Source organism: Glycine max, chromosome 10 (assembly GCF_000004515.6).
Source record: "Glycine max cultivar Williams 82 chromosome 10, Glycine_max_v4.0, whole genome shotgun sequence".
Taxonomy (NCBI): domain Eukaryota; kingdom Viridiplantae; phylum Streptophyta; class Magnoliopsida; order Fabales; family Fabaceae; genus Glycine; species Glycine max.
The window spans coordinates 30,286,276-30,312,727 of NC_038246.2; the positions used below are offsets into that span (position 1 = coordinate 30,286,276).

The 26,452-nt window shown below is 36.8% G+C and overlaps 1 protein-coding gene and 2 long non-coding RNA genes across 14 annotated transcripts; all 3 read left to right on the top strand.

Moving 5' to 3' along the window:
- Positions 1–309: 309 nt before the first annotated feature.
- LOC102663606 (uncharacterized) lies at positions 310–705 on the top strand. The gene has a single exon (XM_006590008.1). It carries the CDS (start codon positions 310–312, stop codon positions 703–705), a length of 396 nt encoding a protein of 131 aa, XP_006590071.1.
- A 17,038-nt stretch (positions 706–17,743) lies between these two features.
- LOC106794985 (uncharacterized) lies at positions 17,744–19,947 on the top strand. 2 transcript variants are annotated; one of them, XR_001383166.2, is made up of 5 exons: positions 17,744–18,088; positions 19,175–19,225; positions 19,301–19,561; positions 19,669–19,723; positions 19,833–19,947. It is a non-coding gene; the product is annotated as an uncharacterized lncRNA (long non-coding RNA). The 2 variants fall into 2 exon arrangements; XR_001383164.2 differs by having other exon boundaries at positions 17,744–19,225.
- Positions 19,948–20,033: 86 nt separating this feature from the next.
- Positions 20,034–25,606, top strand: LOC102668326 (uncharacterized). 11 transcript variants are annotated; one of them, XR_005886967.1, is made up of 7 exons: positions 20,034–21,546; positions 22,560–22,643; positions 22,983–23,520; positions 23,653–23,855; positions 23,959–24,118; positions 24,389–24,911; positions 25,455–25,606. It is a non-coding gene; the product is annotated as an uncharacterized lncRNA (long non-coding RNA). The 11 variants fall into 11 exon arrangements; XR_005886965.1 differs by lacking the exons at positions 24,389–24,911; positions 25,455–25,606 and having other exon boundaries at positions 22,983–23,185; positions 23,318–23,520; positions 23,959–24,121; XR_005886970.1 differs by lacking the exons at positions 24,389–24,911; positions 25,455–25,606 and having other exon boundaries at positions 22,983–23,185; positions 23,423–23,520; positions 23,959–24,121.
- The last annotated feature ends 846 nt before the right edge of the window (positions 25,607–26,452 follow it).

Genomic DNA, 26,452 nt, shown 5'->3' on the forward strand with positions numbered 1-26,452 from the left:
GTAATTGATTGTGTTTACTATATTGAATTTTCCCACATGAATTTATTATAAATTTCATGATCAATTAGGATGAAATAAATTTTTCTCTTAATTAACCCACACATATTAGGAGATGCAATGATGATTTATTTGTTTCATCATAAAGAAATAAAGTGAATTTTTCTGCGTTAGAATCTTAACCCACAAGTATATTTTGATGATGTATTGATTCACATGCATTTTAAATTATTATAAGCATTGATATTTGGTTACATCTTATAATTCAATCTTTGATAATCTTCGATGATAAAAAATGAGGTTCCTATATTAATGGGGGAAAACTATAAGCAATGGAAGGAACACGTTCTTTTCCATTTAGGGGTTGCCGACCTTGACTATGCTCTCCGTAAGGATGAGCCAATTGAGCTTATGGATTCTAGCACTTCAGAAGAAATTGCATTATACAAACGATGGGAAAGATCTAACCGTCTTTCCAATATGTTCATTAAGACGCGTATCTCTGCTAGTATGCGTGGTTCAATTCTGAAATGCCAAAAGGTCAAGAATTTCATGAAAGCCATAGATGACCAGTTTGAAGGTTCTGAGAAGGCCTTGGCTAGCACCCTAATGTCTAAGTTTTCATCTATGAGGCTCATTGGAGTTGTAGGTATGAGAAAACACATTATGGAAATAAGGGATCTAGTGGCTCAACTCAAGTCGCTCTAGGTTGAAATTTCTGAGTCATTCATGGTGCACCTAATTTTGAATTCACTCCCATCACAGTATGGTCCCTTCAAAATATTATACAATACACATAAAGAGAAATGGTCAATCAATGAACTTCTGATCATGTGTGTCCAGGAGGAATGGAGACTTGCTCCAGAAATTGGCGAAGGTGATCTTACCGTGACTCAAGATAAGGGGAAGAAGGAAAGGAAGGAAAAGAACCATATTCCTGCTATTACCAAAATTTAGAAAGAGTCTAGGTGTTTTTTCTATAAAAAGAAAGGGCACATGAAGAAGGACCGCTATAAACATAAGGCTTGGCTTGGAAAAAAGGATAATTATATTTCCTTTGTATGTTTTGAATCTAATATGACTGATATTTGTCATGATACATGGTTTATTAACTCTGGATCTATGATTCATATTTCTAATACCATGTAAAGCTTCTCAAGCCAGAGGGAGCCAAATGAAGGTGAACAGTTAATCTATTTTGGGAATTAGATGCGTTCACATGTGGCGGCTATTGGCACATGTAGACTTAATTTAGGATCTGGATTTGTTTTTTAATTGAATAATGTCTTTTATATTCCTGAATTTTCCAGGAATTTAATTCCAGTTTCTAGACTTGTTCCTTTGGGTTATTAATAAAGTTTAACGCATCCGGATTTGATTTATTGTTTAAGTCTACTATTATTGGAAATGGTGTGTTGAATGAAGGTTTGTTCAAAATTAATTTATCTAACACAATTCCATATAATTTGATGGCTACACAAGAAAACACTGGTATTAAACGTTGTATCATGAATGAAAAATCATCGAAATTATGGCATAGAAGACTAAGACATATCTCCAAAGAAAAAATTAAAAGGCTAGTGAATGATGGAGTACTTGAGACTCTTGACTTTACTGATTTTAGCACTTATGTGGAATGCATAAAGGGAAAGCAAACTAACAAGACAAAGAAAAATGCCAAGAGAAGTTCAAAAATATTTGAAATTATACATACTGACATTTGTTGTCCCGATATGGACTTGCATGGCCAAAAATATTTTATCTCTTTCATAGACGATTACTCACGATACATGTATCTTTACTTGCTTAATAATAAATATGAAGTGTTGGATGCCTTTAAGGTTTTCTAGGCTGAAGTAGAGAAATAATGTGGAAAAACAAATAAAGATTGTGAGATAGAGGAGGCAAATTTTATGGCAAATACACTAAAAATGGACAAGCACCTGATCCCTTTGCAATGTTTCTTCAAGAGCATGGTATTGTGGCCCAATACACCATGCTTGGCTCTCTGAATCAAAATGATGTGGCTGAAAGAAGAAATCAAACATTAATGGACATGGTAAGAAGTATGCTTAGCAATTCCAAACTTCCTCGTTCATTATGGAATGAGGCTCTTAAGACAGTTGCGTAATACTAAATCGGGTACCAACAAAGGCGGTCCCTAAAACCTCATTTGAATTATTGAAAGGTTGAAGGCCAACTTAAAACATATGCATGTTTGGGGTTGCCTAGCTGAAGTTAGGATTTATAATCCAAATGAAAAGAAGCTGGACCCAAGGACCATTAGTGCATATTTCATTGGTTATGCTAAAAGGTCTAAGGGGTATAGATTTTATTGTCCAACTCATAGCACTAGAATTGTTGAGTCAAGAAATGAAAAGTTTCTAAAAAATGGTGTGGCTAGTGGGAGTGATTTAACTCAAGGCATCGGTCTTGAGAAAAATCAATGTGAGGGAGCAATTCCTACATCAAGTTATAAGCTAGTGGTTTTTTGCGATACTCACCAAAATCGAGTAACACAAGCTCCACATAAAGTTGATCCTATCCTAGAAGATCCAATTGAACAACATCAAACACAAAATGTTGAGCAACCTATTGAACAACATCAAACACAAGATGTTGAACAACCTATTTAACAACAACCAAAAGGTGTGGATGTAAAATTGAGAAGATCAACTAGAATAAAAAAAACCTATAATTCCTAATGATTATCAAGTGTATTTACAAGAGTCTCAATATGACTTTGGAGTTGAAAATGATCCTGAGTCATTTTTGCAAGCGATTAATAGTTGTAATTCTAAGCTATGGTATGATGCTATGAACGATGAATTGGAATCTATAACAAATAATAAAGTATGGGATCTTGTTGAGTTGCCTAATGGGATAAAGCCTATTGGATGTAAAATGGGTTTTCAAAACCAAGAAGAATTCATTAGGTAGCATTGAGAGACACAAGACCCGATTGGTTGCCAAAGGATTCGCTCAAAGGGAAGGAGTTGAGTGCAAATAAACCTTTTCTCTTGTATCCATGAAAGATTCCTTATGCATCATAATGGCATTAGTTGCTCATTTTGACTTGGAATTACATCAAATGGATGTGAAAATGACTTTTCTATGTTGGATCAAGTGGCCTCGGAATAATTAAGAAGGGGGGGGGGTTGAATTAATTATTAGCGAACCTTTACTAATTAAAAATCTATCCTTCTTAATGTTACCAAAAGTAAAAACAATAATTAAAGTGCACAACGGAAAATAAAGGGTGTAGGGAAGAAGAAGACAAACACAAGAGTTTTATACTGGTTCAGCAACAACCCGTGCCTACATCCAGTCCCCAAGCGACCTGCGGTCCTTGAGATTTCTTTTCAACCTTGTAAAAATCCTTTTACAAGAAAAGATCCACAAGGGATGTACCCTCCCTTGTTCTCTTTGAACAACCTAGTGGATGTACCCTCCACTAGAACTGATCCACAAGAGATGTACCCTCTCTTGTTCTCAGTCACAACAACCCAAGTAGATGTACCCTCTACTTGTACCACAAAGGATGTACCCTCCAATGTGTTAAGACAAAGTTCTCAGGCGGTTAGTCCTTTGAAACTTTGGGGCAAACAAAAGAATTCTCAGGCGGTTAGTCCTTTGAAATCTTTTGTTTATGGGAAGGGGAAGAATTAAAAGAATTCTCAGACTGTGTCGTTTTAAATTTTTTGACAAGGGAGAAGGGAGACACAAAAGAATTCAGGTGGTTAGTCCTTTGTTCTTTTGGAAAAGGGAGAAGAGAGACACAAAAAGAATTCAGGCAGTTAGTTCTTGGCGAATTCTTTTTGGCAAAAGGAGAAGGGAATGAAAAAGATGAATAGCACAAGTTTTGTTTTCAAGGTTTGGAAAACCAGAAAACTTAAGAAAGCTTTTGCAAAGGAAGAAGAAGAAGAAGATGTTCAAAGAGATTCAAAGGTTGTAAAGGATTGTAACAATTGTTATGAATCAATTGAATGAATTATAAAATGCAAATCAAGGTCTTACTTTTATAGACTCTTCATGTCTGGTCAAGAAAACCATTAGAAGAGTTATGACCTTTAGAAAAACTTGAAAACCATTGGAAGAGTTACATCTTTTAATTTTTGTTCAAAACTTATCACTGGTAATCGATTACCAAATCATTGTAATCGATTACAAAGCATTTTTGTGAAAGGATGTGACTCTTCACATTTAAATTTGAATTTCAACGTGTAAATTCAGTTGAAAGCTTTTTGAAAACAATCTTTGCTATTGGTAATCGATTACAATAAACTGGTAATTGATTACCAGAGAGTAAAAACTCTTTGGTAAAAGGTTTTGTGAAAAATTCATGTGCTACTCAATGTTTTGAAAAACTTTTTAGTACTTATCTTGATTCTTGAATCTTCAACTTGATTATTCTTGATTCTTGATTCTTGAAACTTAAATCTTGAAACTTGATTCTTGAATCTTGAAATCAAATTTCCTCTTGATTTTTGAAGTGTTCTTGATTCAATCTTGAACTCATTCTCTTAGGCTTTTTGTCATCATCTTTGTTATCATCAAAACTCCTTGAATCAATCTTGATTCAACATCATGAAGCTTGCTTCTACAATCTCCCCCTTTTTGATGATGACAACTCTGAAATCAAGAAACACATACACACACTTTTTCCTAGTCGATTACTCACTTAATTTTCCATTCTCCCCCTTTGTTTTTGAGTTTATGCTTCACTTGAAATTAAGTTAATTACTTATGTGAGTTCTTGATTTAATCCCTATTTCTCTCCCCCTTTGGCATCAACAAAAAGCCATAGTGCATAACAAGTATAAAACATTTATATACTATTAGTCATTCACATGACATTCATTGAAGAATATAAACCAATCATGAAGCAAGAAACATGAATAGATCAAATATATAAAAACCACATAGTCATATAACATAATTCATAATTTTTCAATCATACCATGCAAATAAAGAAATACTAAATTGTTCAAATGTCATAATATAGCCAAATACACGGCTAGAAAACAAAGTACTAGTAATATTAAAATTAATAGAAAACTAAGATGATGGTGGCGGCGGCGGTGGTAGATCAAAGCTTGTACGAATATAAGAAACATCTTCTTCGACCTTGGTGATTCTTGACTCCATCTCATTGAAGCACATGTCCACTTGTAACTCCAAAGTATCAAACCTTTCACCAACAAAGGTTTGAAGACCATCGAACCTGTCCAAAATCTTTTGAAGAAGAGAGGAATCTTCTCCACCATGTCCTTCGTCATCAATGGGTTGAGCACCCATTTTCGCCCAAGAGCCATCATGCTCTTTACGGTATCCAAAGGATGCAATCACAGCAGCACCTATTAGAAAGGATCTCTTGATTGGAACATAAGGTTCAGAATCAAGAGGGATGTTGAAGTGTTGAAGGAAGAGGGTGACTAGGTATGGATATAGCAATGAAGCATTTAATCGCAATGCCTTATGCATGCAATATCGGACTAAGTGTGCCCAATCAATTTGTCAGCCTTTATGAAAAGCCCACATAACAATAAGATCTTCTTCAGAAACCTGTGCAAGGTTTGAAGATCTTGGAAGCAAGATACGCACAATAAGGTAATGAAGGATGTGACTCTCAAAAGCCAATGAACCGACAAGAAGCCTTCCGGTCATATCCGCTTGGTTGGTGCAAACCAACCGACGGGCATCATGCACAGAGAATTCATATTTCCAATCATCAATCAGTGTACCTTCAAATGGTACACCTTCACTGGATAATTGGGTTAAATCATAGAATAGGGATTGGTCAATGACCATTTTAGTCCCATAAACTTCAGAAATTAAAGTGTTGATGGAAACTTGCTTGTGGGGCTTCTATGGAGGCTGAATCTTTGAGCTTCAATGGGGTCCTTTAATGGTGATTTTCCACCATGGAGATACAGCGGAAGACAAAGGAAAAGAGGTGAGAGGAGGCACCATCCATTAAGGAATAAGCCATGGAAGAAGGAGCTTCACCACCAAGATGAGCCTTGGATAAGAAGCTTGGAGAGGATGCTTCAATGGAAGAAAAGAAAGAGGGAGAGAAAGAGAGAGGGGGGAGCACGAAATTGAAGGAAGAAAAAGGGAGAGAAGTTGAACTTTGAGTTGTGTCTCACAAGACTCTCATTCATCAAAGTTACAACAAGTGTTACACATGCTTCTATTTATAGACTAGGTAGCTTCCTTGAGAAGCTTTCTTGAGAAAACTTCCTTGAGAAGCTTCTTTGAGAAAACTTCCTTGAGAAGCTAGAGCTTAGCTACACACACCCCTCTCATAACTAAGCTCACCTCCTTGAGAAGCTTCCTTAGGAAGATTCCTAAAGAAGGTTGAGCTTAGCTACAGATACATCTCTAATAGCTAAGCTCACCTCCTTGAGATAAGAAGCTAGAGCTTAGCTACACACCCCCTATAATAGCTAAGCTCACCCCCATGACAAAAAAATGAAAATACAAAAAAAATTCCTTACTATAAAGACTACTCAAAATACCCCGAAATACAAGGCTAAAACCCTATACTACTAGAATGGCCAAAATACAAGGCCCAGACGAAGGAAATACCTATTATAATATTTACAAAGATAAGCGGGCTCATACTTAGCCCATGAGCTCGAAATCTACCCTAAGGCTCATGAGAACCCTAGGGCCTTCCCTTGGATCTCTAGCCCAATCTACTTGGAGTCTTCTACCCAATGCCCTTGCGGGGTAGGATTGCATCAAGTGCCTTCTTGGATTTCAAGATTTGAATAGAAGGCTTTGACTAAATCAGAGTAAACAGACAATTTTAAAGACATGAAAGGAATAAGATTGGAGTTTTCAAATGCCTGAATGCATTCAAAACTCTCATTTGAAAAGAAATCCATATCAATGAATTTTGGATCAACAATAGAACGAGAAGAAAAGAGATTTGTGTACCGTATTCACTGTTATTCGGATGAAAACAAAGAGGCAGATGGAATAGAGGAAGGAATCGGCGTTTCCTGAGTCTCGGAATGTCGTTGACTCCGACTTGAAGAACCCTTTCGCTTCTTTGATGGTTCCTCCATTATAAAAGATTTTTTGAAATTTCTATCGGTTCAAATGAAAGAGAATGAAAAAAGATGAAGTTTGGGCTTTGTAGGGAGTGATTTGGACAAGAAATGAGTGAGATATGGCATAAGGAAGATTTGGGAACGAGGGTTTTCGAGAAAATGAGGGGTTGCAACTTTCAGATTTTGAAATTTGAATATATAGGAGTAGGGACGCGTTGTAATCGATTACACTAATATGATAATCGATTACCAGAGAGTAATATAGCCAGAAATAACTGCCTGTAATCGATTACACTAATATGGTAATCGAATACTAGAGATCTTTTTAGTCAAAAAATAAAAGCTGATTGACTTTTAGGGAAGAAGGGATTTGAATGAGTATCAAAATACTTTCTTACAGAATATATATATATATATATATATATATATATATATATATATATATATATATATATATATATATATATATATATATATATTAAAAATACTTTATGAATGAATCTTAATCAAGTAATTCACATTCAAAATCATGCATAATGAAAAAAAATCAAGTAGACATGTAATTATATCAAAATAATCAACACAAGTATTGAAGAATAATAATCATAGACATTATCAAAATACTTAAAAGTAGACTTCATGCTTTGAGAAAGAAAAAATAACTCAATCAAGAACATTTAACCATATACTCACAATTTCAATCAATCAAGACAAACAAATAAAAATTTGTTAGTCATCGTAATCAAATTAATTGAAAGAGAAATATCAACTAAAATAAACTTTCAAAAGAGAATGGTTTTGATGTTACCTTTTTCATGATTAAAGGTGTCTAGATCTTTGAAGATGAAAGTCATACTTTTGCTTTTTGTTTAAACTTCTTGAGAGATGTTCTCATCACTCTCATAATCCTTGGTTAGAAGATTAATTTCCTTTTCTGAACCATCGGATGAATCATTGTCGTCCCATGCAATGTAGGCCTTCTTGGTTCTTCTTTCATCATACCTTTTCTTATCACTTTTTTTAGGCCATTCTTCATTTGAAGGATAATTAGCTTTGATGTGACCAAGTTGGTTGCATTTGTAACATCTAAGAACTTGAGAGTCTTCTTGTGATCTTCTTCCATTGTTAAAGTTCTGACGCCTCTCTATTTTTCTTCTCTTGACAAATTTTTGGAACTTCTTCACAAAGAGTGAGAAGTCTTCTTCATCATCTGAATCTTCTTCTTCATTTTCTTCTTGTATTGTTGATGAGGCTTTAAGTGCTATACTTCTTTTCTTTTTGTCGGTTTCTTCATTTTGATTAAGACGTTGGAGTTCCATTTCATGTTCCTGCAATTTTCCAAACAAAGTAGCAAGAGACATAGAAGAGAGATCTTTACTTTCAGAAATAGCAGTTACCTTGGGCTGCCATTCCCTACTTAAGCATCTTAAAACTTTATTAATTAAATCTTCATTAGGGAAGATTTTTCCTAAAGAGGCAAGATGGTTAACTATATGTGTAAATCTTTTCTGCATGTTATGAATGTTTTCATTAGGGTTCATCCTAAACAATTCATATTCATGCGTAAGGGTATTGACTCTAGATCTTTTTACATAAGTGATGCCTTCATGTGTAAGTTGGAGAGTATCCCACATCTCCTTGGCATTTGTGTAGTTTGACACTCTAAAATACTCATCTATTCCTAGGGCTGAAGTAATAATGTTTTTGGCTTTAAGATCATACTAGATTCTTCTTCTATCTTCTTCTGTCCAATTATCTCTAGGTTTTTGTGTTGTGGTACTTATGCTTACATCTACTACAGTGGGTATGTAAGGTCCTATTTCTATTGCTTCCCAAATGTTTAAATCTATGGCTTCAATGAAAATCTGCATACGGGTTTTCCAATAGTGGTAACCCTCACCATTGAAGATAGGTGGTCTATGAATGAAATTTCCTTCAAGAAACAAAGAATTTGAAGAGGCCATGAATCTTGAAGTGGTTAAACTTTCTACAAGATACCTGCTCTGATACCACTTGTTGGATCAAGTGGCCTCGGAATAATTAAGAAGGAGGGTTGAATTAATTATTAACGAACCTTTACTAATTAAAAATCTATCCTTCTTAATGTTACCAAAAGAAAAATCAATAATTAAAGTGCATAGCAGAAAATAAAGAGTGTAGGGAAGAAGAAGACAAACACAAGAGTTTTATACTGGTTCGGCAACAACCCGTGCCTACATCCAGTCCCCAAGCAACCTTTGGTCCTTGAGATTTCTTTTCAACCTTGTAAAAATCCTTTTACAAGCAAAAATCTACAAGGGATGTACCCTCCCTTGTTCTCTTTGAACAACATAGTGGATGTATCCTTCACTAGAACTGATCCACAAGAGATGTACCCTCTCTTGTTCTTAGTCACAATAACCCAAGTAGATGTACCCTCTACTTGTACCACAAAGGATGTACCCTCCAATGTGTTAAGACAAAGTTCTCAGGCGGTTAGTCCTTTGAAACTTTGTGAAGGGGGAAACAAAAGAATTCTCAAGCGGTTAGTCCTTTGAAATATTTTGTTTATGGGAAGGGGAAGAATCAAAAGAATTCTCAAACTGTGTCATTTTGAATTCTTTGACAAGGCAGAAGGGAGACACAAAAGAATTCAGGTGGTTAGTCCTTCGTTCTTTTGGAAAAGGGAGAAGAGAGACACAAAAGGAATTCAGACGGTTAGTCCTTGGCGATTCTTTTTGGCAAAAGGAGAAGGGAATGAAAAAGATGAATAGCACAAGTTTTGTTTTCAAGGTTTGGAAAACCAAAAAACTTAAGAAAGCTTTTGCAAAGGAAGAAGAAGAAGAAGATGTTCAAAGAGATTCAAAGGTTGTAAAGGATTGTAACAATTGTTATGAATCAATTGAATGAATTATAAAATGCAAATCAAGGTCTTACTTTTATAGACTCTTCATGTCTGGTCAAGAAAACCATTAGAAGAGTTATGACCTTTAGAAAAACTTGAAAACCATTGGAAGAGTTACATCTTTTGATTTTTGTTCAAAACTTATCACTGGTAATCGATTACCAAATCATTGTAATCGATTACAAAGCATTTTTGTGAAAGGATGTGACTCTTCACATTTAAATTTGAATTTCAACGTTCAAACACACTAGTAATCGATTACCATATCATTGTAATCGATTACACCATTTTGAAATCTATTGGAACGTTGTAAATTCAGTTGGAAGCTTTTTGAAAACAATCTTTGCTACTGGTAATTGATTACAATAAACTGGTAATTGATTACGAGAGAGTAAAAACTCTTTGGTAAAAGGTTTTGTGAAAAATTCATGTGCTACTCAATGTTTTGAAAAACTATTTAGTACTTATCTTGATTGAATCTTTTCTTGATTCTTGATTCTTGAATCTTCAACTTGATTATTCTTGATTCTTGATTCTTGAAACTTAAATCTTGAAACTTGATTCTTGAAGTGTTCTTGATTCAATCTTGAACTCATTCTCTTGGGCTTTTTGTCATCATCTTTGTTATCATCAAAACTCCTTGAATCAATCTTGATTCAGCATCATGAAGCTTGCTTCTACATTCTAAATGGTGACTTAGAAGAAAACGTTTATATGACACAACCCGAAGTTTTTTCCTCTAGTGATGGGGCTCACTTGGTTTGCAAGCTCAAGAAATCAATATATGGACTACAACAGGTCAATAGTATTTGAAATTCCGTAGTGTCATCTCATCATTTGGCTTTGTTGAGAACAGTATGGATAGATGCATATACCACAAGGTCAGTGAGAGTAAAATAATATTTTTAGTCTTATATGTGGATGACATACTTCTTGCAACCAATGATTTTGGGATGTTACATGAAGTAAAACAATTCCTTTCTAAGAATTTTGACATGAGGGATATGGGTGAGGCAGCATATGTCATTGGCATAGAGATCCATAGAAATCGATCTTAAGGGATTCTCAGCTTGTCTAGATTAATAAAATTCTAGAAAGATTTCTGATGAAAGATTGTTTACCCAACATGGCACCTATTGTGATAGATTCAATTTGAATCAATGTCCTAAAAATGAGCTTGAAAGGGAACAAATGAGAAGCATTCCTTATGCTTCCATTGTAGGAAGCCTTATGTATGCGCAGGTGTGTACAAGAACTGACATTGCTTTTGTGGTTGGAATGCTTGGGAGATATCAAAGTAATCCAGGAATAGAGCACTGGACAACTGCAAAGAAACTGTTAAGATATCTTCAAGGAACCAAAGGTTACAAGCTTACATATCAAAGATTTGACAATTTAGAAGTTGTTGGCTACTCAGACTTGGATTTTGTTGGTTGCGTTGACTCTCGCAAGTCAACATCTGGATACATCTTCATGATGGCTAATGGAGCAATATCTTGGAGAAGTGCAAAACAATCATTAGTTGCCACTTCTACCATGGAGGCTGAGTTTATTTCATTATTTGAAGCGACATCACAAGGTATTTGGTTAAAAAGTTTCATGGCTGGTCTACAAGTGATTGATTCTGTTCCTAGACTGTTAAAGATATATTATGATAATTTAGCTGCTGCTTTTCTGGCTAAAAACAACAAAAGTGGAAGTCGAAGCAAACACATCGACATTAAGTATTTAGCCATGAGGGAACATGTTAAAGAAAATGAAATCATCATTGAAAACATCAGTACTAAACTAATGATTGCAAATCCATTGACAAAAGGCATGCAAACAAAGTCATTTAAGGATCATGTTAAGAGTATGTGACTTGATTTTGTCCTATAAAGTTCCTTTTTTGTAGTGAAACTTTAGTTATTTGTTTGTCTTCTCACTTGCTGTATACATTTTGTTGAGAAAGACGTGTAATTTGGACTCAATAAATATTGAATATGTTCATTCAATTAAATTGTTGTTTTTACTAAGAGTTATTACATTGTAATACATAGAAGGTAATAATCATTTTTAGATAACCTATCACCATGATCCATGTGGTTAGCATCTTGGGTGTGAGCATAAAGTTATCAATGCTGTAGATATCATAAAGTGTGAGAAACATTGGATCAGGTGGAAGAATGATAATTTTGATTTTGAAATCAAATTAAAGTGGTCCTAATTTTTCTAACCCACTTTTTTTGTTTTCTGACTCAGTCAAATTTGGTAACAACATTTTAGTTTTAAGTATACAGTTGTTGAGAATATATTTGCATCCGATATTATGGAATCAGTTTTTATGATGGATAGAATTGATTTATATAAATAGACATAGAGTCCCTAGTCTAAACACATAGGCAAACAATACCGATCTAAAGTGACCCATTCGATCTAAATTAATTGAGTTAAAGGAGTTATGGTTGGAGGTTAGTAACCTAATGTTGTGATCGAAGGGAGTGGTTCTAGAATTTGAGGTCTAGGGCCTCCAGAACAAGGTAAGGGAGAAGAGAAAATTTATATTATTTGCTTGTCCATTAGAATTACATCAATTCTGTATTTATAAGTATTCTGTTATAATTCTAGAAGATACAATTCTAACAGATTTTGGCATTGTGTGTGTCTTAGAGGAATTGAGAAATTGCAATGCACTGCTAGCAGGAGACAGCCTCTAACGGCCAAGGAATCTTAGATAGCTTCTAGAACGTTGCTGACTTGGCTGCAAGCTCAACTTCACCTTGCTACGTAATCTTCCAAGTATCGTGGCCTGTTGATTCTCCTTTTTGTCCTTGGTTCTTCTTCTTCATTTGGTTCTGCTATTGATTCTGAGTTTTGCTATATAATTGCTGACTCTGTGTTCATAACATCCCTGCAAGCTTCCAAAACAACCTTGTCCTTAAGGTTGTAGTCTTTCTTGAAAGATTCTCACTGCTTCCACAATGTATCTTCTGGGAATAATCCGGCCCACTGAACTAAGACCAACAATTTTTTGCCGGAAGTTGTGGTTTTCCATTTTGCATCCAAGATCGTGAGTGGTGTGATGAAGGGCTGGTTATCTTCAAATAAAGCAGGTAAGTCGAGAGGGACCTCATTGGTAGAAGAATGATATGGATTTAATAAGGAATAGTGAAACACTGGGTGGATTCTAGAGGTTGGCGGCAAGTTCAATTGGTAAGCAACGCTCCCTATCTTTTTGATAACTTTAAACAGCCCATAATACCTTTTTGCAAGTTTGGAGTACACCCCTCCTGTAGTTGAAGTTTGCCTGCGAGGTCGTAGCTTGACCAGCACTTGGTCTCCTTCTTTGTAGCTCACATCTCAGCGCCGTTGGTCCACGAATTTCTTCATTCTTTGTTGTGCTTTGAATAGCTTCTTTCCTAGACTGACGAATATCCTATTGCGTTGGGTTAACCATTCATCAACAACCTCAACATTCAATGTTCTTTCTAGATATTGCGGTAAGCTTGGCGGCTTCTTCCCAAAGGTGATCTCGTATGGTGAAATACCGGTGGCTAAATGGGTAGAAGTGTTGTATGACCATTCTACCCAAATCAAGAAACAACCCCATGTGGATGGTCTCTAGTGTACAAAAGCTCTCAAGTATTGCTCGATGATGCGATTCATGGCTTCCGTCGGGCCGTCGGACAGAGGATGGTACGCTGAGCTCATACAGAGCTTGGTGCCGCTCAATTTAAATAATTCTTGCCAAAAGTGACTGATAAACAGTGGGTCCCTGTTTGAGACCAGACTTCAGGGCATGCTGTGGAGCTTGCTAGAAATCTCCATGAATAACCTTGCCATGCTTGAAGCTGTATGATGTTGTGGTAGTGTACCTAGGTGGACTCCCTTTGAAAAGCGATCCACAATGACTAAAATAACTGAGTTGCCACGATAGGAGGGAAGGCCCTTGATGAAATCCAGGGAGAGGTCCTCCCATGGTCGTTCCGGAATCGGAAGAGGACATAAGAGTCTTGGTGGCTGCCGGTGATCATACTTTGTTTGTTGGTATGTGGTACAACTGGTGACATAGCGGTGAACATCCTGTTTCATAGATGCCCACACAAAGTTTTCATGGACTCGGGCCAAGGTTTTCATAACTCCTATGTGGCCGCTGGTGGGAGTGGAAGGGAGTTCAGCAAAATTGTCGGCAGTAATTGGATCTGCCGTGGTAACCAGATATGACCCTGTTGCAAGATCAAGTCATCCCGTAGAACACAGTCAAGATGATTATGGGGTTCATCCTTAATCTGCTGTCGTCGGGTCACAAATTCTTGATTGGAGGAAAGCTCTATTTTTAATTCCTGCAAGAACATACAATTAGGAATAGTTAGCACAAAAAATTGTCCTTGAGGTGGGTCTGGTAACCGCGAGAGTGCATCTGCCGCCATATTGGCTTTTCCGACGCGATAATGGATGGTGTAATCATAACCCATTAATCGTGCAAGGTAAACTTGTTGCTCAAGGGTTTGAACTGCTTGAGCCATTAGCTCCTTCAAGCTCCGGTGATCAGTTAGAATCACAAAACAGTGGCCTAACAGGTACTGCCACCATTTTTTTACCGCCATCGTGATTGCGGCGAGTTCTCGCATGTAGGTGGAAGCACGAAGTAACTTAGAGCAAAATGGTTTGCTGAAGAAGGCAAAAGGATGATGGTGTTGCGAAAGGATTGCCCCCATGCCTATCCCTGATGCATTGGTCTCTACTACAAAAAGGGAATCAAAGTCTGGTGAGCCTAGAACAGGAGCTTGGCACAGAGCTTTCTTCAGTTTTGAAAAAGCTTGATCAGCTTCAGAGGTCCATTGGAAGTGGTCCTTTGTCAGTAATGTCGTAAGAGGGGCAGCTAGGGTAGCATACCCCTTAATGAAACGATGATAAAATCCTATGAGGTCCAAGAATCCTCTCAATGTTCATACTAACTGAGGAGTCGGCCATTGTTGTATGACAACTATTTTTGCAGGGACTGGTTCGACGCCTCATTCCGAAACTAAATGACCTAGATATTCTACTTGTTGGGTCGCGAAAGAACATTTGGATAGTTTAAGAACAAAGCTATTGTCTGTGAGAGTTTGAAAAGTTGTTTTCAAATGCTCGAGATGATCGGGGAAGGTCCGACTATATATCAAGATATCATCGAAGAAGACGATGATGAATTTACGCAAGTATGGTCCAAAGGTTGTATTCATAGTAGCCTGGAAGGAGGAAGGGGCATTGCAGAGGCCAAATGGCATCACCATAAACTCATAATGGCCATGATGCATTCGAAATGTCGTTTTGCTCACGTCCTCCGACGCCATTAAAATTTGATGGCATCCTTGCAATAAATCCAGCTTCGAGAACCAGCTCGTGCCACCTAATTCGTCTAACAATTCATCAATTGTTGGTATTGGAAATCGATCTTTGATTGTTAGATCATTCAATGCTCGATAATTGACACATAAGTGCCAAGACCCATCCCTCTTCTTGACAAGAAGCACCAGCGAGGAGAAGGGATTCGTACTGGGTCGAATAATCCCATTCTGAAGCATCGTGTTGACCTGGGCTTCAATTTCCTGTTTCTAGAAATGAGTTGTCGGTGGTTGAAAAGGGGTTGAGAACTAGTCAATGAGGGTGAGGATTGCGGGGTAGGTTGTGGGTGATGGTGAAGCTTGAGAACAAACTCGAATGTGAAAGAATTCACTCGCACCTCGTGTTTGAAGCAGGCGCCGAAGTTGAGGGGGACTGATTGCCATCAAGGTCATGTCTGAGTTGCCCTTCAATTCGATCAATTTACCTTCATGAATAAATTTCATGGTTAAGTCGTTGTAATTAGTCAAGACGGGATCGAGGGACTTGAGCCATTGAACCCCTAAAACAATGTCAGCTTCGCATAGAGGAAGGACATGCAAGTCCATGGTGAAGATGCGTCCCTGAACCTGCACCGCAATGTTCAGGCATAATTGATAACATTCCACCTCATTGTCGTTGCTGACAAGCACTCGCAATGTTGGGGTTGGCTGTGGGTTTAACCCAAAGGATTTGACGAGGCATGCTTGCACAAAATTGTGTGTGCTGCCTCCATCAACGAGGATCACCACCTGGTGGTGAGAAATCTGGTCGTTCATGTGCAGTGTCTCCGGTGCCAATTGGCCCGACAAGGCGTGAAGGCTAATTTGGGCCTAGAGCGGTTCGGGCGAGTTTTGGATAAGTGAGGGGTTTTTGGTATTTCGGGGTGGGTCGGGTCATGTAATGGGTGAGAGTTGGCTATATTAGGGTTCGATGTCTCGTCCCCTTGTTCTTCATCTGGGATGAGAAGGAAGAATCATGAGGCGCAACGATGGCCCCTCGTGAACTTCTTATCACAATTAAAACACAATCCTCACTCTCTCCGGCTTGCGAGTTCCTCAGGGCTCAATCGTTTGACGGGTAAGGGTGGGGGCTTTGCAGGAGAGGGAATTAATGGGAGATTTGGGGTATGCGAGGCTACGGAGAGGGGAAGTAGGGAAAAATGATGAAGGCTAGGATGTGGACGGCTCCGGAGACCTTTGCGGTGCTCTAGGAGTTTCTCCTCCTGAAGATGGGCCAAGTCGGTGGCATGCACCAGCGTCAACGGCTAAAGAGCTTGGAATTCACGCCGGATGTCCGATTCGAGGCCTGAGATGAAGCAACACAGAAGTGATGATGGTGACAACCCAACAATGCGATTGGCGAGTGCTTCAAATTGAGCCAGGTATTCTCTCACTGAATCTTTCTGGGTTAATTTAAAGAGGAGTCCTGTTGGATCTTCATATAGGGACTGGGCAAAGCGAGCTTCTATGGCTTGCAAAAAACCAGACCATGTGGTGAGTTGATGGTTTCTGGCCATCCATTGAAACCATGTGAGGGCGGACCCTTCCATGTAAAAAGACGCGATGGTGAGTCGCTCTGAGTCAGGGGTTGAGTGGTATTCAAAGAATTGGGTAATCTTGAATACCCAACTAGAGGGGTCAGAGCCATCGAATCTGGGTACGTCGAGTTTCATTTTGTGGGGATTAATTGTTTGGGTTTGTGGTGTAGGTACCGCGGATGAAGAGGAGGGTGAAGGTGAGTGGTGGGTGGTGGTTTCCAGGGCAACGATGCGATTAATGAGGTCATTCAGCTTCTCAGTGACATGAAGGTGACTCGAAGCAAGCTTGGCTATAGCCTCTTCTATACGATCCATGTTAGTCTTGGAGCGAAGCGGGTGGATTCGGCCATGGAGCTCAATGAAAGCATTAAGTTGTTGTGATCGAAGGGAGTGGTTCTAGAATTCGAGGTTTAGGGCCTCCAGAACAAGGTAAGGGAGAAGAGAAAATTTGTATTATTTGCTTGTCCATTAGAATTACATCAATTTTGTATTTATAAGTATTCTGTTATAATTCTAGAAGATACAATTCTAACAAATTTTGGCATTGTGTGTGCCTTGGAGGAATTGAGAAATTGCACTTCATTGCTAGCAGGAGACAGCCTCTAACGGCCAAGGAATCTTGGATAGCTTCTAGAACGTTGTTGACCTGGCTGCAAGCTCAGCTTCACCTTGCTACGTAATCTTCCAGGTATCGTGGCCTGTTGATTCTCCTTTTTGTCCCTTGTTCTTCTTCTTCATTTGGTTCTAATATTGATTCTGAGTTTTGCTTTGTAATTGTTGACTCTGTTTTCATAACACCTAATTAAATTAAATATACTCTTATGCGACTTTTGGTGTACAAAATTCATCATGAGCTCCTTCGTCATTTCAAGGGCTCTTCGAAAGCCGACAAGCGTCTTATTCTCATTGGTATCTATCTCCATCTCTCTCTTTCTCTCTCTCTCTCTCTCTCAATATATATATTAAAATAAAAGAAAAATTGCCATAAAGTTGTCATTTTTGTGCTCGCTGCTAATTCAGATCCAAAAATTCAAAAATGCTTGTGTTATATAGTTTGATGCTCTCGCACGCGTTGCGTTCAAATGTTGTAGATGTGGTTTTTAGGGTTTCCTTTGTTTGTGTTTGCTGTTGCTTGAGTCATAGGGAAAATGCTGAGAAATTTATGTGATTTTTGGCTCTACTGTTGAGGATGGAGATACACTGGAACGATGTACTGGGTTCTTTAATTATTGGAGGAGAAAATGAGAGAGAATTTGCTTTTCGGTAAATGGATTTTTTGTTGTGTTTTTCTGGTGATTTTTTTAAAACTTCTTTTGAAGGATTTTAGGAGTATGTGCTTGTTGGTCTTATTCTTTGAAGTTATAGACTGGCTTGGTATCGGTGTTTGAAACCCCAGTATTCTGATTCTTGCTTGTTAACTGATTAGTGCCTGTTATTTGAATATGATTCTCTAATTGTGAATCTAAATTCTACATGCGTCCATCCCTTAGAGAGGTTTGTCCGTGTGTTCTTTCAAGCTTGATAATTTTCAGACTACGTAACTCAATTTCTTGACATGAATCTCAAACATAATACCACAATAGTTGTACATTTCATGATTAAATGTATGATGTAATGCAGTCTAAGTTCATATTAGCAAGGAAAGGGAAAATAAGTTACTGAAGGTTATTGGCATTTATACTTTTCTGATTAATAAGTATGGCAGAAGAGGCACGTATTATTCTTCTTTCGCCGAAGATTTATTCTGTGAAGCATGTTTTTCTTAGGGGTAAGAAAATTATATATTTCAAATATCATATGAATCTAGCAAACCACCCTAGTGAAGTGCAATACTTTTGATGGTCAGATGGGGAACTTTTTTTTTACAGAATGATCAAATGGGGAACTTGTTCATCATTATATAATTATTACATAATAATGAGGAAAATGGATGGTAGGGGCCTAGTGGGGAATTCCTATGAGTGGTAATCATTAGACAAGTATTTTACTATGGAGGTTTTAAAGCAATGCAAATTTTGCAGAATAAGTGAGGGAATAAGATATTCTAAGGGCTCTAACTGAGAACATTTTTAGAATTGGAGGGGCAAGGGGTAAAGGAACCTCACAATACACTGATACTTAAGGAGATTACTATCTTAATATTTATTAGTAAAAGGAAATTACTAGTGAATTACGTATCAAGAGATTTATGCCATATCACCTAGTTCATGGATTCCTATGTTTTTTTTCCTTTCTAAATTTAATTTACTTATTATGAGATTATGAGTTAGTTCAGGAGTGGATATCTGTACAAACATCTGTATTTGTTTCTCCTTTGGGTCTATAAACATCCCTCGTGTCTCCTTTCAGTTTTTTCAGCAGTTTCAGGAGTTCAAGTTAAGATCAAAGGACTCCATGAAAGTAAGCCCACCAAGCTTCTTTCACCACCTTTATATAATCTATTCACATTTTTAAAAATCTACATTATTTATGCAGATTATGTTGTCATAATCTCGTGTGTCATTTTGATGGTCCTTTTCTCCATTCAACATCATGGGACACATAGAGTTGCCTTCATGTTTGCCCCACTACTTGCAACATGGCTTTTGTGCATTAGTGGTATTGGTGTATACAACAGATTCTACTGGAACCGACACATATACCGTGCACTTTCTCCACTCTACATGTTGAAGTTCCTCAGAGCCACTGGCATTGAAGGACGGATGTCATTAGGTGGAGTTGTGCTTTCAATCACAGGTACCTATCATATAGTTTTTGTTTTTTATTGTATAAGAACCTATAATATAGTTAATTTTATTAACAACTAGAGTAGTGGAATTAATTTTCGTGTGGTACTTTCTCAGGAGTGGAGGCAATGTATGCTGCCTTGGGTCATTTTTTTCTGCACTCTCAATAAAGGTAAATAGAGATTTGAGAGTATATAATAAATGAATGATTAAGTTGATCCTAGTATGCTATTCTGCCATTCCAAAATGATATGTGCTTTAACAGTCTCCCTTAATCTCAGGTAGCTTTCACATGTCTAGTGTATCCCTTCCTGATTTTGGCATATATGGGCCAGGCCGCATTTCTCTCTAAGCACCATCATGACATTCAAGAAAGTTTCTACAAAGCCATACCAGGCAAGAAATTATTTCAAGAATCCACAAGCTGCTAAGGTTATTTATGGCCTCTCTAGTGTAATTGTGCTACTATTTTTCTGCAGAAACTGTATTTTGGCCAGTTTTCGTAGTGGCCACTCTTGCTGCCATTGTTCGAAGTCAAGCAGTGATTTCGGCTACCTTTTCCATTGTAAGCCAGTGTTGCGCACTTAATTGTTTTCCTCCGGTTAAGATTGTTCATACTTCAAGCAGAATATATGGACAGATTTATGCCCCAGAAGTCAATTGGATATTAATGTGCCTTTGTTTAGCTGTCCCAATTGGCCTAAGGGATATTGACATGATGGGTCATGCATGTGGTACACTTCTATTTCACTATGTTTACCTATGATATTTTAATTATTGACAAGTGCTAACTATTTTGCTTGGTCTGTAGGACTGGCCACCACCACTATTATGTTTGTGACAACATGCTTGATGACACTAGTAATGGTGATTGTTTGGAAGCAAAAAATAATTAAAGCCATTATATGAATTTTAAATTGCACTTCAAAAGAATTATGAATTTGCCTGTGTTTATTTTAATATGGGTCATAATAAAAAGAGGGATAAAAAGAGAGAAAATCATAAATAAATCAAATAATTAGGAATAAGGAAAGGGATAAAAAATATCATTAAAATAATTATGTTTACTATTTTGCATGGGACATCATTAATTTTGTGCTTTTATAGTTGCTACGGAAGCTGATTGTGTTTACTACATGATCATTTTGAACATGTAGTTTGTCCCTCGTGTTTGCTAATTTATTTACCTGGTAACTTTTGGTTTCTAGAATCTTGAAACTAATGGATTTTGGGTTTAAGTTGTAGCTTGTTGTTACCATAACCCATCAGAGTCATCTATGTCCACTTCCTCTGACTGTACAACCCATCACCTGGAATTATGACCATTGTCTTTATCTTTATCCAACTCCACACACGGTACTGCTCTTATTTGAATTTTTCGTGGCAAAGATATTTAAATCATGTTAGGAATATAAATTGCTACTTTGCAAACTCACTACATATTCTATTTTTTCGACAAGCAATGCTTGAATAGCAGAATCTCTATTACTCATTTTTGGGTGTGTGTGTGTGTGTATATATATATATATATATATTATTCTGATTCTGTGTATCTGAGTCACTGCATTTTCTAACTTCAGGGAATAATATATTTGAACAGTTAAACTTTTATGTTTTTAGAAAGGAAAACCAAAATTTACCCACCAAAACTGGAAGAAACAACAATTTATTACATATTCACTCTCTACTATATTTGGCATTTCCCATCTCTAGACTTTGAAATAATTTGTAATAAAGCATGCAAGAATATTCTGATGTTGATCTCTTTGTTGTGATATCTTGATGCAGATAGTTTTGGGTGATAGAAGTCAGTAGAATGCATTCAAGTACACAGGAATCACTTGTTTTAATACAGGTTCATATGCTACGGTGACAAGAAGCATTACAAAGAATCCCAACTCTAATCTTGAAAAGCTCCAAATTCTTATAGCTTCAAAGGGAAAGTCATTGTCACAGACTGTAGTCAATGCTCTTATGCAAAAGAGAAATGCCCTGGTAAAAGTTGTTCATTGCTTTTTCTACTGACAAGAATGTTTATATCCATTTTCACCATTCTTGTAAAAACAAAGGGACATTTTTAGGAAGAGAGAGTTCAGGGAATTTACACAAGAAAAATGAGAAAAACCAGAAGAGAAGAGGCTAGCAGAAGTTGACAGAAAGCTAAAAAAGAGAGGGATTGAGAGAAAATCCTAGAATCATTGTAGCTGGTATTCTTTGACACTGGTAGAAAGTCTTGTTAGGTAAAAATTTTAATTTATTATTTTAAGAGAACTGAACAGTTGGGAATAAGGTATTCATCGTTCAACTTCTTGCTACTTGTATGATTTTCCATGATTAGTTTATTTTTATTTTGGTCCTTTGATTTGGAAGTTGTTAATGAGGTTGTTTAATGGGGTTATATGCCACTTTATTTACTTTATTCATTGAGTGCGCTTTTGAACCCACTAAAAATAAACTAAGGGTGAGGATTTTGGGCAGTGTGTTGGTCTTGTGGTCTCATTGTACCCAAAAACCAATTTTGTGCTTCGGAGTTTTGAAAGCAAATCATATAGTGATATGTTGTTTTTTAGAAGATATATCTATTTGGTTCCAATATTAAGTTGACAGAACACTAGACCAGAAACCAGTGTATGAGTGTTATTGTGAAAAGAATTGAGAAAAAAAAAAAAAGCATACCTCACATGCTCACTCCTCCTCCCTATATTCTGCTAACCTTCTAACTTGGTTTGCCAACTCAGCATAACAAATTCGCCTTCCTTTTTACCTATCTGTCTATTTCTGTCTCTTGTAATGAAGTATTTAGAATTTGGATCATATGTTTCTTCAATTATCTGCCCAAATCCAATAGTTGTTCTAAGTCCCATCTTGCCTCATTATCTGACTTAGGCCATAATTCAATTTGTTATCAATTACCATAGTTCCCCCCAATGTGTGCATGAGTTATAAATATTAACTTATAAAGTGATTGAAAGAAAATTGAAATTGATAATCTGCTAATGCTGTTGCAGATGGGCCTCTTCTTCTAGAAGAGGTGGTATGATTGTTTTAAGGAAAGTTGCAATTCCAAAACCTATCAACTTACCCGGTTAGAGGTATTTACCCCGTGAATAGAACGTAGTACGTTATGTTTTTAATTAATTGCTTCCATAATTATTCATTTATTTAGGCAAGGTTTTAAAAAAATTGACTACAACTTCAATTGTGATTGCAATCACATTTTTTGGAATCTTTAGGATTGCTTTGAAAGTGTAATGTGACTGTATTGATCCTATCTGTTTGTGATTTTTTTACAGTATTAAGAGTTACAAAGGAAGTTGTAATCGTGGTCATAATTTAAATTCTTGCATAAATGAACTTAATTTCTATATGGACAATTAATTAGCTTCATTTTTTAGGATGTATGGATCAATATTATTTATTTATTTATGCAGATGTTTTTTAGGCATGTTCTTAAAGTACACTCTTTTTAAAAATGAAGTTGAAGGATGTTGTATCTAAACTATTTGAACTTTGGAATTTGATGGACTCATGAAAAGAACAGAGAAACTATTTTATGAAGATTACTTCTATTGTTGGAATCTCAGAATCAGAAATCACTAAACGAGGTGTTCTTTCAACAGAAATGATAGAGAAGGTCTGGAAGCTTCTTTCAGTTCCCTCACCCTTTATTGTTTTTTTCATTCTTTGCAATTTATTCAATGGAGATGGAGCTCCTGGATTGAAGATTCCATTTTCAGGGATCAATATTATTTATTTATTTATGCAGATGTTTTTTAGGCATGTTCTTAAAGTACACTCTTTTTAAAAATGAAGTTGAAAGATGTTGTATCTAAACTATTTGAACTTTGGAATTTGATGGACTCATGAAAAGAAGAGAGAAACTATTTTATGAAGATTACTTCTATTGTTGGAATCGCAGAATCAGAAATCACTGAACGAGGTGTTCTTTCAACAGAAATGATAGAGAAGGTCTGGAAGCTTCTTTCAGTTCCCTCACCCTTTATTGTTTTTTTCATTCTTTGCAATTTATTCAGTGGAGATGGAGCTCCTAGACTGAAGATTCCTTTTTCAGGGATCAATATTATTTATTTATTTATGCAGATGTTTTTGAGGCATGTTCTTAAAGTACACTCTTTTTAAAAATGAAGTTGAAGGATGTTGTATCTAAACTATTTGAACTTTGGAATTTGATGGACTCATGAACAGAAGAGAGAAACTATTTTATGAAGATTACTTCTATTGTTGGAATCTCAGAATCAGAAATCACTGAACGAGGTGTTCTTTCAACAGAAATGATAGAGAAGGTCTGCAAGCTTCTTTCAGTTCACTCACCCTTTATTGTTTTTTTCATTCTTTGCAATTTATTCAGTGGAGATGGAGCTCCTAGACTGAAGATTCCTTTTTCAGGCTTTTGCAGAAGTGGACAGGCTTGCCAAACTAAAAGCAAGCAGAATGAAAGAACTTGTTTTTAAGAAGAGGTCAAAGTTAGAGGAAATATGTAAATTGACTCATATTGAACCAGATACAAGTACTGCAGCCGAGAAAGCTAGTGCATTAATAGATTTCGGTTTGTTCCTGTGCATTAATAGATTATTTACCTATAACTACCTCTTAGCATGTTTTTTAGAACAACTTTCTTCTAAGAAATACTTTTGTTTTTCAAAGCTCTCTTAAGAAGCCAACAAAAATAAGGGATTATTTCTCTGAAACAAGTTGAGCCAAACACATATTTAGTCATTATCTTGTTCTTCTCTTAAAGACAAGTCAATCACCTCATGACAGACTTGTGCTCTCATTAAAGAGAATGAGTTAACATGGCCGCCAATTTTTTTTCCAGATACATTGAAATTATGAAGGGAGAAGGATTAGAGATATCTCAACCAGCCCTTGACCCAAATTTGACAAAGATGCATAGAATTACAGTTAGAGCTAGGACTAAGAAATTTCCCAGGTGACCTACACTACTAAAAACACTACTTTTTACAATGCGGTATCTACGACGATTGTCAAAGACCGTCTTAGAAAGCATGCCGGTGGCATTTTTGTAAATATTCTGATTTAAAACAAAGGCAGTTTTAGTAACCTATCTTTAAATAAACTATTCTACGACGGTTATTTATAAACCCTTCTTTTTCTTCTCTGCAAACGCTAGCACAACCTTCCCTCCCATCATTCCCTCGGCCCCCTCGCCCTCGTCGGCTTCGGCGCCGGCACCGCCGCCTGCCTCCTCGTCCTCCACCACCCCACCGCCTCCTTGTCCTCCACCACCCCTTCTCGGTTTCGTTGGGAGCCCCAAAACCCGTCGCTTCGACGATTCGTTGTCGGAATCGAAGCTTGAGTCTCTCCCCATGGATTTGTTGGTATGTTATGGTTTCCCAATTTAAATTAATGAGTTTCCCCCCTCCCCCCTCTAATTTGGGTTTTTTTTGTTTGATATGTGCTTGTTTGTGAGGGTATAGATGGAAATCGTGTGTGATTGTTGTTTCCCGGGATTTAAATTAATGAGTTTTCCCTAATTTGGGTTTTTTTTTGTTTTTTGTTGTTTTACTGATTTGATATGTGGTTGATTGTGGGTTTAAATTGAAAGAAATGGTATGTTGGAAGGGGAAAAAGAGATTATTGTTGTTTCTCTATTGCTGAAAGCCAATGTTAATGGGTCATGATTCTAGATAGAAGGATGTATTGGGATATACTTGTGTAACTATTTGTTTGCCTTGCACGTGATTGTATCTCAATTTTGCTGGTTTGATGTTAGGGAAATCGTCTATACAGCCTTGGATGTTTGATGTCTTTGCACACTATTTCTTGTATTCCTGTATTGGGTCATTTTTATTTGTTGATTTCGATTTGTTGAATTTTATGCCTTGCCGGTGTTTTATGTATTTGTAATCTATGGGTTTCAGTGTTGTGTCCTCACTTGATTGAATGTGGAAGATGTTAGTATCGTGATAAAGTAGGCATACATGAGTGTCGCAACGTGCCCTTTTGCGGGCGAGCGAGGCGAGGCTCACGGGTGCGCTTTCCAAAGGAGGAAAGATGTGCGGAGTTGCCACCAACGTTTATTTTTGGAAAACGTCGGAAAAACTGAAGGAAACCGGTCAAAATAAAAATTCTAAGTTCGGGAGTTGTATTTACACTTGAGGAAGGTATTAGCACCTCTCACGTTTGTCTCAAAGGACAACAACCTATTTTTTAGAATTGTGGAAATTGTGTTACCTTAACTTTATTTCTTTTTATTTTTTGAGGTCGACAAAAGCGGGGCTCTTGCTCCTATGTACCCTCCATCAAAGAGGAAATCAGACCTACGTAGTTCTTCCTTATGCGTGAATCAAGTGATTCTTTTTACTTGAAATGTGATCATTTTAAGGCGTTGGACCTTAAAAATGATCCATTTTACTTGGTAAGAAACTGAAATGATAAACTTTCAAAACCCTATTTTTTGTGGATGACCTTGACTAGGCGAGTTGATTTTAGCCTTAGTTTCACTTTAGTTATTAGTCAATTCAATTAAGAATGAGAAATCCCAAAGAGAAAACATCCGATTGATTTTTCACTTTATTTTACTAAAAGGTATTTTTTGATTATTATATTATTATTTTACCTCTTTTTTATTTCCAACGTGGTTACGGCACGACCGAACGGTCGGAATTCTTTTTAACAGAAATTAACGGATGATACAATTCAAATGATCGGTGGAAATTTATTTTATTTTTAGATTAGGCGAGAAACAACTTAAATAAATGACTGAAGCACGTCAAAAGGGGGTATAGAAAGCGAATGAAAACGAGAATAAAAATACATGAAACAAAATGTGGACCACCACGGGTACATAGAATGAATTGAAAAGCTCGGTTTGAGGTACTTACCCGTTAAAGACTGAAGAAAACGAAGAACGAACAAT

Excerpts from the sequence above, each read along its gene's own strand:
- LOC102663606 (XM_006590008.1), top strand. The coding sequence starts at position 310 with ATGGGGGAAAACTATAAGCAATGGAAGGAACACGTTCTTTTCCATTTA.